The 12,262-nt window shown below is 37.0% G+C and overlaps 1 protein-coding gene across 28 annotated transcripts in view; it reads left to right on the forward strand.

Moving 5' to 3' along the window:
* The window catches only part of CNOT4 (CCR4-NOT transcription complex subunit 4), a 147,083-nt gene that overhangs the window by 76,251 nt on the left and 58,570 nt on the right, over window positions 1–12,262 (forward strand). For all 28 annotated transcript variants that reach the window (XM_035254677.3, XM_035254680.3, XM_035254679.3 and 25 more), the window contains one exon: window positions 8,485–8,682. In XM_035254677.3, coding sequence (XP_035110568.1) covers window positions 8,485–8,682 — 198 coding nt within the window. The remainder of the gene's footprint in view (window positions 1–8,484; window positions 8,683–12,262) is intronic.

Genomic DNA, 12,262 nt, shown 5'->3' on the forward strand with positions numbered 1-12,262 from the left:
GCTTACTGTTGGCCAGGCTGGTTTTGAACTGCTGCCCTCATGTGTTCCTCCTGCCTTACCTTCCCAAAGTGTTGAGATTATAGGCATGAACCACTACATCTGGCCTATGTTAATTTTTGAATCAGCTTTTCCTTTCAAAGATAAACACCACTTGATTATGATGTATTATCCTTTTTATATTCAGTTTGCTAATATTTTCAGAAGATTTTTGTGTCTGTATCATGAAGGATATTTCTTTGTAGTTTTATATTGTTTTCAGTTTTGTTATCAAAGCATACTGTGCTCATAAAATGAGTTGAGAAATGTTTCCTCATCTTCTGCCTTCTGAAAGAGTTTGCATGCCACTGGTATTCTCTTTTATTTCTTTCCTAAATTCATTATTGGCATGGACTCTACTGGGTATCTTCATTGGAAAGACACCTATGAAAACTAGCTATCACAGTATTCTTCTATTCTGGAATTCTTTTTGGGCTAACTCCCTGTTTGTGGTATTTTGCCCCATACATTTCAGTTGTCTCAGCCTCTTCTAATTTTGATCACTGTCCATCCCCTCTGTTCATTATGCCTTTTGGACTCAGTACCAGGATCCCGTAAGCGCTGGAAGAGTAGAAAGCTAGGGTAGTCATGGTAGTCATCTTATTTCTTTTTCTCAGAGATCACAGTCTTGCTGTTCATTGGCTGTTTGTTCAGTGTCTGAAAATAGTTATTTCCTGTATTTTGTCTAGTGTTCTAGTTGTTTATGGTGATAGGCCCAGTTTGTTACTTTCGTGGCTGGAAGTGGAAGTGTGTAAATAACATTATCATTTTATAATAATGTAATTCTGAATATTGCCCTAACCAAAGTTGTGGTAGAAGTTAGAAAGTGGACTCAGGATGTTTGATGAGGGAGACTGTCAGAGCTAAATCTTTAAGTTGCTTAATGTGATAATATCTAAAACTGAGACATCAAGAAGTAGCAATATGAACATTATTTAGAGTTAGGGTAGTAAATGACAAAGAATCATCTAAAAGAGTCAACATGATTATTTCTAGGGAGAGGCAACTGGTTGCAGAGGAGGAGGGAAAATGGGAACTGCTCTTTTTCCTAATAAAACTTATAGAACCGATTGACTAGAAGCATATACAAGAACAGTATAAATGAAAGGAAGGAAAAATGATACATTGGGCAAATGGAAATTATAGGAAAGAAGATATAAGAATACTGATATTAGTCATAATAAAATTCAAGATCAAATGCATTTTAAAAGGGCAAAAAGTCCACAGAGTCATGAATCCTTATTTACTTAACAGTACAGCTTTGAAGTATATTGAGCCATTATAAATACCAGGAGAAACTAACATCCGTATTTATCACGGAGAGACTTTAACTTCTGTATTTTAGAAATAGATGAAGTAGACAATCAAAAGAAAATGGAGAATTTGAATAACAGAATTAGCAAGATGTGCGTCTGCGTGTATAACTTTGTACAGATAAATTTGTGCACAACTTTAAATACAAGAGGAATGGTCAAAAAACTGTTAGGCCACAATGGAAAAATTAGCCAATTCCAAAAAGTAAAACTCTCTTGTGTATTTAAAAAATGTATCCTCTTTGAGAGACTTCAAATCTGTGGGCTGGTGAATTTTCTTAGTTTAAGATTTCAATTAAGCAATTATTTCTTCAGATATTACCTTTTTTCTCTTTCTTCTCTTCTGTGACTCTGATTAAATATTTCTCAGATTTTTTCACTATCTTCTATGTCTCTTAATTTCTTTTCTATATGTTCTTTCTCCTTAATACCTTAGTAAATGATTTCTTCTGATCTATCCTCATATGTGAATAGTTTCTTTTGGATCCAATGTGCCACTAATTATGTCCTTTGAGTTTTTAACTATTGGTTTTGTGTTTTCCATTCCTGAAAATAATTTTTGCTCTTTTTTTTTTCCTACTCTTGCTGTTATTTTAAAATAGATTATTATACCCTGCAGGTATTTTCAAGCTTATATGTTTTTTAAACAGAAGCATTATTTTTTTAAAAAAATTCTTTGTCCAGTAATTCCAGTGGCTGAAGATTGTGGGGTATGTTTCTTTTTATTGTTGTTCATATTGTTGTATTTCTTTATGTGTTTGGTTAATGTGACTGGTTCCTTATGGTTGTCATTGAGAAAATTATTTGTAAAGTTCCTTAAGGACTAATGTGGATTTGCTCCTCTCTAAAGAGGCTTCAATTGGGCTTCTGCTGAGTCCTGTAAACATTGGCATTAGGCCTGCCAATCAAAGGTCCTTTGATTTAGCCAAGCTATGTATCTCAGTGCTGCAACTCTTTCCTAGGGTTGACTTCAACAATATATCCAGGATATTTTTCCCTATCTTCTTTTCCTTTTTTCTTACCTTATTCTAACCTTTCTGTAGTTCTTATCCTGGGACTACACTTTGGTTTGTAATTTGTTCTTGTCCTGAGCCCATCATTTGGAGATGGGCTGTATCTCAGCTTATCATGGGACTTATGGGCTTTGAATGTTCTTCCCCCGCATTTCTTTCTCTCCCCATCCCATTTATTTTTTATCAGATTTTCTGTTTAGCCTCTGCATTTTTACTTTCAACGAAACATTGGCTTGGGATTTTTCTAGTGTAGATTTTTAAGATGTTAGTAAAAAGAAAAGAAAAGTTTTATGTTGTGTTTTTCATGGTTTTTATTAAGAGGGTTTCTATTACTGGAAACCAGAACCCTAAAAAATTGGTATAATCAAATAAGATGTTAACAGCAAAAGGATTTTTAAAAGTTCATTTACCTGTAATATGTAAGTTATGGTCCTCCATGACTCTTGGTTTAAAGAAATCAAAATGAAAATTATAAATTATTCTGAATCAATAATTGGAGCATGACTTTTGAACATCTGGCATGAGAAAAGCTAAAGCTTTGAATAAATTTATTAGAAAACAACAAAAATAACTTAATTTTTAGCTTAAGAAATCAGAAAAAGAATAAGCATTATTCTTATAATGGAAGGGAGTAAGAAGAATTTTGTGGGGGGAAAAAAAGGTTTTCAGTAAAGATTAGAGCTGGTTCTCTGAAAAGACCAATAAAATAATTAAAGTCTTAGCAAGTTTAATAAAAAAGAGAATACATATAAATAGCATTTGGAATAAAAGTGGAAACGTGGCCGGATGTGTTGTCTCTTGCCTGTTATCCCAGCACTTTGGGAGGCTGAGGTGGGCAGAACATGAGGTCAGGAGATCGAGACCATCCTGGACAACATGGTGAAACCCTGTCTCTACTAAAAGTACAAAAATTAGCTGGGCGTGGTGGCACACCACCTGTAGTCCCGGCTACTCAGGAGGTTGAGGTGGGAGAACTGCCTGAACCTAGGAGGTGGAGGTTGCAGTGAACCAAGAGCACGCCACAGCACTCCAGCCTGCTGACAGAGCAAGGCTGTCTTAAAAAAAAAAAAAAAAAAAAAAGTGGAAACATAACTACATTATGTGGAAGACACTGAGTGGTTACACTAGAAACTGCAAACCATGTTAACTAGTTATTTGGCAGTTTATCACTATTAAAAATAGTGTTATATATAAATACTTCTTCATAGGCAACCTATTTTGCATTACAATAGTACCTTTAAATAGAAATTTTCTACCTGTAAGTTTTCATTTGATGCTATATTCCTAGAAATAAAACGTGTTTTAGTCAAAAAGTTGATCAGTTTTATTTCTCTTTTCTTCTCTTCTCTCCTCTCTCTTCTCTCCTTTCTTTTGAGATGGAGTTTCACTCTTGTCCCCCAGGCTGGAGTTCAATGGCATGATCTTGGCTCACTGCAACCTTCACTTCCCAGATTCTAGGGATTCTCCTGCCTCAGCCTCCCAAGAAGCTGGGATTACAGGTGCCTGCCATCACGCCTGGCTAATTTTTGTATTTGTCATAGAGACAGGGTTTCACTGTGTTGGCTAGGCTAGTCTCGAACTCCCATCCTCAGGTGATCCGCTCGTCTCGGTCTCCCAAAGTACTGGGATTACAGGTGTGAGCCACTACCACCCAGCCTGTATTTTTCTTTATATTAATTTTTAGTAGTAGTATTATTAGCTTTGTGAGTCTTACTGTCTGCAGTTATTCATGTTTGGTTTCTTCATCTCCCCCATTTGTTTGAAATAGGGTCTTGCTTTGTCACCCAAAGCTGGAGCACAGTGGCGCCATCATAGTTCATTGCATCCTTGAACTCCTGTGCTCAGGCATTCCTCCTGAGCCTCCAAGTAGCTGCAACTGTAGGTGCACACCACCATGCCTGGCTAATTTTTTGTTTGTTTGTTTGTGGAGATGCGAGTCTCACTACGTTGCCTAGGCTGGTCTCACAATCCTCCCACCTCAGCCTCCCTAAGTGTTGGAATTACAGGTGTGAGTCACTGCACCCAGCTTGTGCATCTTTTTAGTCTACCTCTCATTCTTATTTCACTGTGTTAGTTTATCGATTTTTCTGACCTTATGTTTGTACAGTAGGTGTATATATGGTGGTGTGTGTAGAGAAGGAATTGTAGTGGAAGAGGCACTGTTGTGGAACACATGCTTTTCCAATGTTTTAATAAAACTTTTGGACAAGTTGAGGTTAATACACCTTTTGATAATGCATTTGCTATTTGTGGTTAGATTAAATTAGTGTATTATATATTTTTCAGATGTTAAGATTAAACAACTAGTATTTGTAGCTTCTTTTAAGATACTGAAATAAGATATATTTGGAAGATAAATTGTAGTAGCATACTCTGTCTTGTGTTCTCCTGTGTTTGTAACTTTTGTGTAGCAGTTATGTTCCAACAACATTGACTTTGAAGCCTGATGAAAATATATTTCGATAGGAACAAAACTTGGAATAACATAGCAAAAAGACTAAGACAACAATATAACCCAGCGTTATATGCTCAACATGATGGTGCATCAGTAATGTATTTGATAAGAGTTGGTATTGCAACTTGATTTTTCTTTCCTGTCACTCTTCATCAATTTTTTTGTGTTCATGCATTTTCAAATATTACATTACTTTGCCTCATGTTTAATCTGTATTTTATACAACATCATAGAATGCTAACAAAGGAAAAAGCTTAGGGTGTTTGTCACATTCTGCCAGTTCTCAGAAAAATCTAAGTCTCAGAAAGATTACGTCATTGCTTCTTACATTGTATGTGATGAACATCCAGATTTTTCTTTTCTTTCTTTTCCCCTTTCTGTTGAAGACTGATCTAGAGCTCTATTATGCATGGCTAATATTTTGCTTGTGTCATATGTTTTACCACACTGAAAAATACCTTATTCTGCAGAGTCCACTGGTGATGTACCTGAATGTTGTGGTAGTGTCAGTTGCTCTGAGAGTTTCCAAATGCTTATCTCAGTTTTTGTACTTTGCTTGTTATGGACTGGTAAAATGCAGTGCATCAACTATACTTTGAAATGAAACTAGGAGCACTCCATATGTTTGATCCATTCAGACAGTGGAACATTGCCATTTTAGATGTTAGTGAAGAGCAGCAGCTTTCAAATGAACTTAATTGTTTTCTGTTTGTTTTTGAGATGGAGTCTGGCTCCGTCTCCCAGGCTGGAGTGCAGTGGCGTGCAACCTCTGCCTCCTGGGTGCAAGCAATTATCCTGCCTCAGCCTCCCAAATAGCTGGGATTACAGGCTCATGCCACCACACCCTGCTAATTTTTTTTTTTTTTTAATTTTTGGTAGAGACGTGGTTTCACCATGTTGGCCAGGCTGGTCTTGAACTCCTGACCTCAAGTGATCTGCCTACCTTAGCCTCCCAAAGTGCTGGGAGTACGGACGTGAGCCACCGCACCCGGCCTCAAATGAACTTAATTGTAAACACTTCAAAAGGAACTACCCCAGGAATTCTGGGGTAGAAAACAGCTTTTCTAGGTGCAAATGAAAAATTTAAGTTATAGAAAGGTTTTTAATTAGTTAATAAATAGTTCTCTTTTATATCTTTTTACACTTGTGCCTTTATAGTTCCATATTGCTTCAAGGGATTAAAATCATCCAGACAAATGGATTAAGATTTGAAGGAGATAATTATAAGTACAGGAAAGTAAGTGGAGAATAAAGTTTTGAGATGAAGCATTAAGAAAAACCTTAAATGTAGAAGACTGCATAATTGAGGAACTGAACTTACCTTAATAGATCTTTAACCATTTGAGTCCTTAAATTAAAATGCAAGAAATTTTAATTTATGTTTTAATTTAACAAGTAGGATTTTTTGTTTGTTTTTGATGGCTTTTAAAAGACAGAAATGCTAATTTTTTAATTCCAGAGAGTAGATTTGATGGTTGGCAAATATTCATTGAGTTTCTGAAATCATACTAAATTTATATTTGATCCTGGAGAAAGTCCTAAAATCATATAAAAATCAGGTAAATTACTGAGAAAGTTGCTTTGTATGCCTTTCACTCACAGATAAGTTGGAGTATGTCAAATAGGATCAACTAACTCAAAGATTCAGATTCTTAATGTGGGAATGAAATGGTGCTTACATCCTACCAAACCATTGAGGATTAAGCCTGAATCTTTTTTTGGGTCACCAGCTCTAATTCATTGATGATAAGGTAAACTATGAAGAGTATTAGATTTTCTTAAAAAGCAGTAAGTTAAAGTTGAAAGTAGGAATAAAAGGGAAAGAATAGGGTTTTTAGGGTTTTTGGAGACCTCAGTATATATACTAGTAAAAGTTGAGGAATATAGGGTCTAATCTCACTTTGTTAATTGCCATCAGCTTTAGTCTGTGTATGTTCACAAATTTGAGAGTTTTTTGTTTTTTAACTTATATATGAAGAGATGGAAGTTAGCTTTACATTTAAGTCGAAGCAAAATTTCATGCTTGTGGCTGTTTCTTCCATTCTTCCTTGTTTCCACCTTTTAAAAAAAATTTTGGTTTGGCATTGTTTATGTTGTTCCCCAGTCTTGTATTCTGGTAGGTGCCAGTTTCCCTACTAGGTGTGTTTCCAGTCCTGGAATCTCTTCCTATCCAGTTTAAAATATTATGGCTTTTTTTTTTTCTTTTTGAGACGGAGTTTTGCTCTTGTTACCCAGGCTGGAGTACAATGGTGTGATCTCGGCTCACCGCAACCTCCGCCTCCTGGGTTCAGGCAATTGTCCTGCCTCAGCCTCCTGCGTAACCGGGATTACAGGCACACACCACCATGCCCAGCTAATTTTTTTTGTATTTTTAGTAGCGACGGGTTTCGCCATGTTGACCAGGATGGTCTCGATCTCTTGACCTCATGATCCACCCGCCTCAGCCTCCCAAAGTGCTGGGATTACAGAAATATTATGGTATTTAATGTGCCCCTGCATTGGTGTTGTGTGTGCAGGGGTCTGGTGGGAGGGAAGAAAAGAAAAAATAATGTGCCCCATCTTCCATTTATCATTAACTGTTTTTAGTAGTAATAACTGACTTTTGAATGCTTATATGTGGGACACAGTGTTAATCACTTTATAGGTGAATAAATAAAGTACTACAGTTTCCATTTTACAGATGAGAAAACTTAGGTAGAAAGGTCACATGACTTAGCCAAAGCCATTCAGATAGTAATGGCTGAGCTAGGATTCAGTGCCAGCATTCTGTCTCCAGAGCCCTTCTTTAGTAGCCCTGGCATTAGCAGTAGGAAAGAAAATGCTATCAAAATGCTAAGAAAGAAAAGATTACCCAATAGCGTGATGGTTAGTGTTTATTGAGCAATTACTAGTTCCAGGCACAATAATAATTGCTTTAAGAACAAATGTGTAAATTCATTAACCTTCTAGCACATAGTAGAAATATTTCCATTAAATATTTGTTAATTATAATATGTAAAACTCACATTTAGATGCAAGGGCTTACACTCTGCCTCTTTTTTTTGAGACGTCTGACTCTGTTGCCCAGGCTGGAGTGCAATGGTGCAATCTTGGCTCACTGCAACCTACACCTCCCTTGTGCAAGCAATTCTCCTGCCTCAGCCTCCCTAGTAGCTGGGGCTACAGGCGCCCTCCATCTTGCCCAGCTAATTTTTATATTTTTAGTAGTAAAAACAGGGTTTTACTATGTTGGCCAGGATGGTATTGCTCTCTTGACCTCGTGATCCACCCACCTTGGCCTCCCAAAGTGTTGGGATTGCAGGCATGAGCCACCGTTCCTGGCCTCTTTCCCTCTTACGTAGCACCTTAGAAGCTGAATCTTCCCATAAACTGTGTTGGATACATCAGGGAATATCATGATTGGTTTGTTGTTGTTTTGCTTTTAAACCATAGATGTTAAGTTTTAGCACTAAAAGTGGTCTGTGCTAACCTCCAAAAAAAATTACGAAAATTTTATTTAACATTTGTCTTTTATTAAATAAAAAAAATTTTTTAAGCAACTAAAACATTCTGATAAAGGGAAAATGTAATAAATAACCACATACCCACCACCCAGAATCAGATAATTGCTTATGCACTTTTTTATTTTTTAATTTAATGCTAACTTCTGTTTGTTTCATGCTTAAAGCCATATCCAGAAGACCCAGCAGTTTATAAACCACTCTCCCAGGAAGAACTGCAAAGGATAAAGAATGAGAAAAAACAGAAACAAAATGAGAGAAAACAGAAAATATCAGAAAATCGCAAACATTTGGCTAGTGTACGTGTTGTACAAAAAAACCTCGTCTTTGTTGTAGGTTTGTCTCAGCGCTTAGCAGACCCAGAGGTAAGTCCTCTTGTTTTCTTTGTCATCTTGATATTTTTTCTGTTTGCTTATCTTATTTGGAAATAATAGTTGACCTTGCTCAATTATGTGATTCCTCTGAACACATATCTTGAAAGAGAAAATAGTAAATTACTTTTTAATAATTGCTAAGAAACCAATGACCAGTTGTGATCTCAGGCAAATGTCTTAGTGTTTCTTGGCTTCAGTTTGTTCAGTTGTAAAACTAAGGAGTTGAACTAGATTTTTAACGTGCTAACAGTCTGTGAAAATTGGATAATGATTCTATTTTGCTGTTTAGGCTAATGTGTGACATGAATACTCTGGTTTGTTCCTCTTTTCTGTATCTATATAAGGACCAACAGTAGAGATGTGGTTTCTTGAACCCACTAGAGATTTTAGTAACCTGGATTTTAAAAATTCTGCCCAAGTAATAATTCTTGGTTTTTCAAATAGTTGCTATACTGTATCATCATTCTTTACTTAGTCACTTTAAGCCAGTTAGTGGGAAGAGGGAAAATTTGGTAATGTAAAATAAAGGACCAATTTCTTTGTCATTCCTTCGGCGGAAGGAGAGCGCTTAACTTGCTTAGTATGTCTTTTTTCTCTCCTTCCACCACCAGCTTTATTAATGTTGAACTCATACTTTCCTGAGGCCCTTGGATATGCATTTGCTAATTTTTAGTTTCTGATATACCAAGAGATAGTGACTAGATTGTTGAGAAGGCAAATATAAGCTAATTGACAGACAGAGTGTTTACTTGGTAGGAGAGAGCTGTTTTGGGAGGATCTTCCAAAAGATCCTTGAGAAGAGTGTAAAGTAATATTTGGCATAGTACCAATCAGGGAAAAGATTGTAATGAACATGCTTACGGAGGTAGGAACCTTTGGACTTGCCTGAGCATGTTAAAGGCCGAAGGAGGAGGATCTTTAAGGAGTATAAAGCCTGTTTTTGTAAAAATTAATTAAAAAAAATAATTAATCTTTATTGATGATGAGCTTACATGTGTTGTGACTATACAGGGCTTCAAAATCAATATGAAATGATTTTGACCCTGCGAAAGTCAGGGACATTAGTAAAAAGGATCTGTCATGGACATTAAACATGGAGGCAACTCAAGAATTACTAGGACCTAGGTCCAGGGATGCTGGCAGTCATTAGTTACATGATACTCAGGAGACCAAGTTCTTTTGAAATCCAGAGGAGTGGTCTAGAGTTTATACAGAAAAAGACTTCTTCAGTAAGAAATGTTCAGGAGAGAGCTCATTTTAGGTCTATGACTCAACTTCAGCAGCCAGTTCTCCCTTTTTTAAAAATAAGGTAGTGATTATTCCCCAGGCAGACAGAATCCTGCCTCACCTTTGATCGTTTCCTTGAGCGACACCTCAACTTTGCACTAATCCTTCTATCTCTGTCTTGTAAGTCTTCCTTTTTTCTAACTACAAGGTACTTCTATATACTCCTCTAACCAGTGACCAGTGGACATTTATGTCTCTGTTTACTCCTACTGATCTTACTGATTAGAATCTACCTTTTTTTTTTTTTGTGGCGACACCATCTCACTTTGTCACCCGGGCTGGAGTGCAGTAATATGATCATGGCTCACTGCAGCCTCAACCTCCTGGGCTTAAGTGATTCTTGTGCCTCAGCCCCACAAGTAGCTGGGTCTACAGGTATATGCCATCACATCTGGCTAATTTTTGTATTTTTTGTAGAGATGGGGTTTTGTCATGTTACCCAGGCTGATCTTGAATTCTTTAGTTCAAGCAATCTGCCTGCCTTGGCCTCCCAAAGTGCTGGGATTACAGGCATGAGCCACTGCCCCCCACCGAGAATCTACTTTTGCCTTTCTGAAACTGCAATTCCAGTAAATGAATGAAGCTTTTATCTTGATTTGAGAGCTCTCGAATATGGATGTTCCTGTTTTTATTAATGCATCTTGTATCTGAACAGCTGTAATACTGGGAGGCATATGAAATAGCATCCAGAATTTGGATGAAATTAAGGCATTGACTGAATATATTTGGATTATAAGTTTCCTACCTCTTCTTTTTGGGTATGTGATTTATAAGAGGTCTTTTTGTTTGTTTGGTTGGTTGGTTGATTTTTTTTTTTTTTTTTGAGAAAGAGTCTCTGTTGCCCAGGCTGGAGTGCAGTGTCACGATCTTGACTTACTACAGCCTTCACCCCCTGGGTTCAAAAGATTCTCCTGCCTCCACCACCTGAGGAACTGGGATTACAGGCATGTGCCACCGTGCTCGGCTAATTTTTTTCTCAGTAGAGATGGGGTTTCACCATGTTGACCAGGCTGGTCTAAAACTCCTGACCTCAAGTGATCCACTTGCCTCGGCCTCTCAAAGTGCTGGGAGTACAGGTGTGAGCCACCATGCTTGACCCTATAGGAGTTTTTGATTTACTTAAAGAGATTTCTTATTTCCATTTCAAGTAACTCTAGGAAGATTAATCTGAACTATTATACTGAAGGAAATGAATCTAAGTGGTGACCACTGAGAGAGAGTACTTTATCATCAGTCTATAAGTATACTTCAAAATATGCTCCACCAGTTTTATATATTTGAAATAATTCTTTTTTGGTGAGAGTTCATTGGATTTTCTTAAATAAAACAAATAGTTGCTTTCCTTTATTTGTCTTGAAAGTCCAGGAAGACCAGAGACAAGTGTTTTGCTTTTTATTAAATAGTACCACTTCTAAATAATATATTTTAAAATTCTTTTTTTTGAGATGGAGTTTCACTGTTGTTACCCAGGCTGGAGTGCAATGGCGCAATCTCGGCTCACCGCAACCTCCGCCTCCTGGGTTCAAGCAATTCTCCTGCCTCAGCCTCCCGAGTAGCTGGGACTACAGGCGCGCACCACCATGCCCAGCTAATTTTTGTATTTTTCATAGAGACGGGGTTTCACTTTGTTGACCAGGATGGTCTCGATCTCTTGACCTCATGATCCACCCGCCTCGACCTCCCAAAGTGCTGGGATTATAGGCGTGAGCCACTGCGCCTAGCCTTAAAATTCTTTTAATTTATCTTTTTAATCTTTTTAGTATTTGGAAAACTTAAAAGTTGGCTTTACTAGAAAACTCAAAAGAAGGTTCAAATTGTTAGCGTCACTTTTAAGTCATAGAAGGATCCTTGTAATTTATTTGTCTTTGGATGATGAACAATTTGATATTTGACCTAATTCTGATTAACAGAATAGGAGAGTTTAGGAACAATTAAAGCTTATTTTTAAAATAATTTTTGCATACCAGAAAACTTCAAACCAAGATTGATTGTCAAATGTATTCATTTGTTGGTCAATAGTAAAATAAATGATCTTAGAAGACAAGGTAATTAGAGCCAGTGATTAGATTAGAAGTAATGATGATCACCTTCTAAGTCCTAAAATTTTAGATTTGTGAGGACCTATTTCATTCATTCTGCAAATTAATTCTTGAATATGTACCATTGCTAGGTACTTTGATGGGGTTGGGGGTGCCTTGGTGGGGGCTGGGAGGTAGGATGGGGTTGGGGGGAAGTAGGTGGCAAGCCAGACACAAGCTTACAGACTGGTAAGAAAGAATTTAAG

This window comes from Callithrix jacchus, chromosome 11, assembly GCF_049354715.1.
Source record: "Callithrix jacchus isolate 240 chromosome 11, calJac240_pri, whole genome shotgun sequence".
Taxonomy (NCBI): Eukaryota; Metazoa; Chordata; class Mammalia; order Primates; family Cebidae; genus Callithrix; species Callithrix jacchus.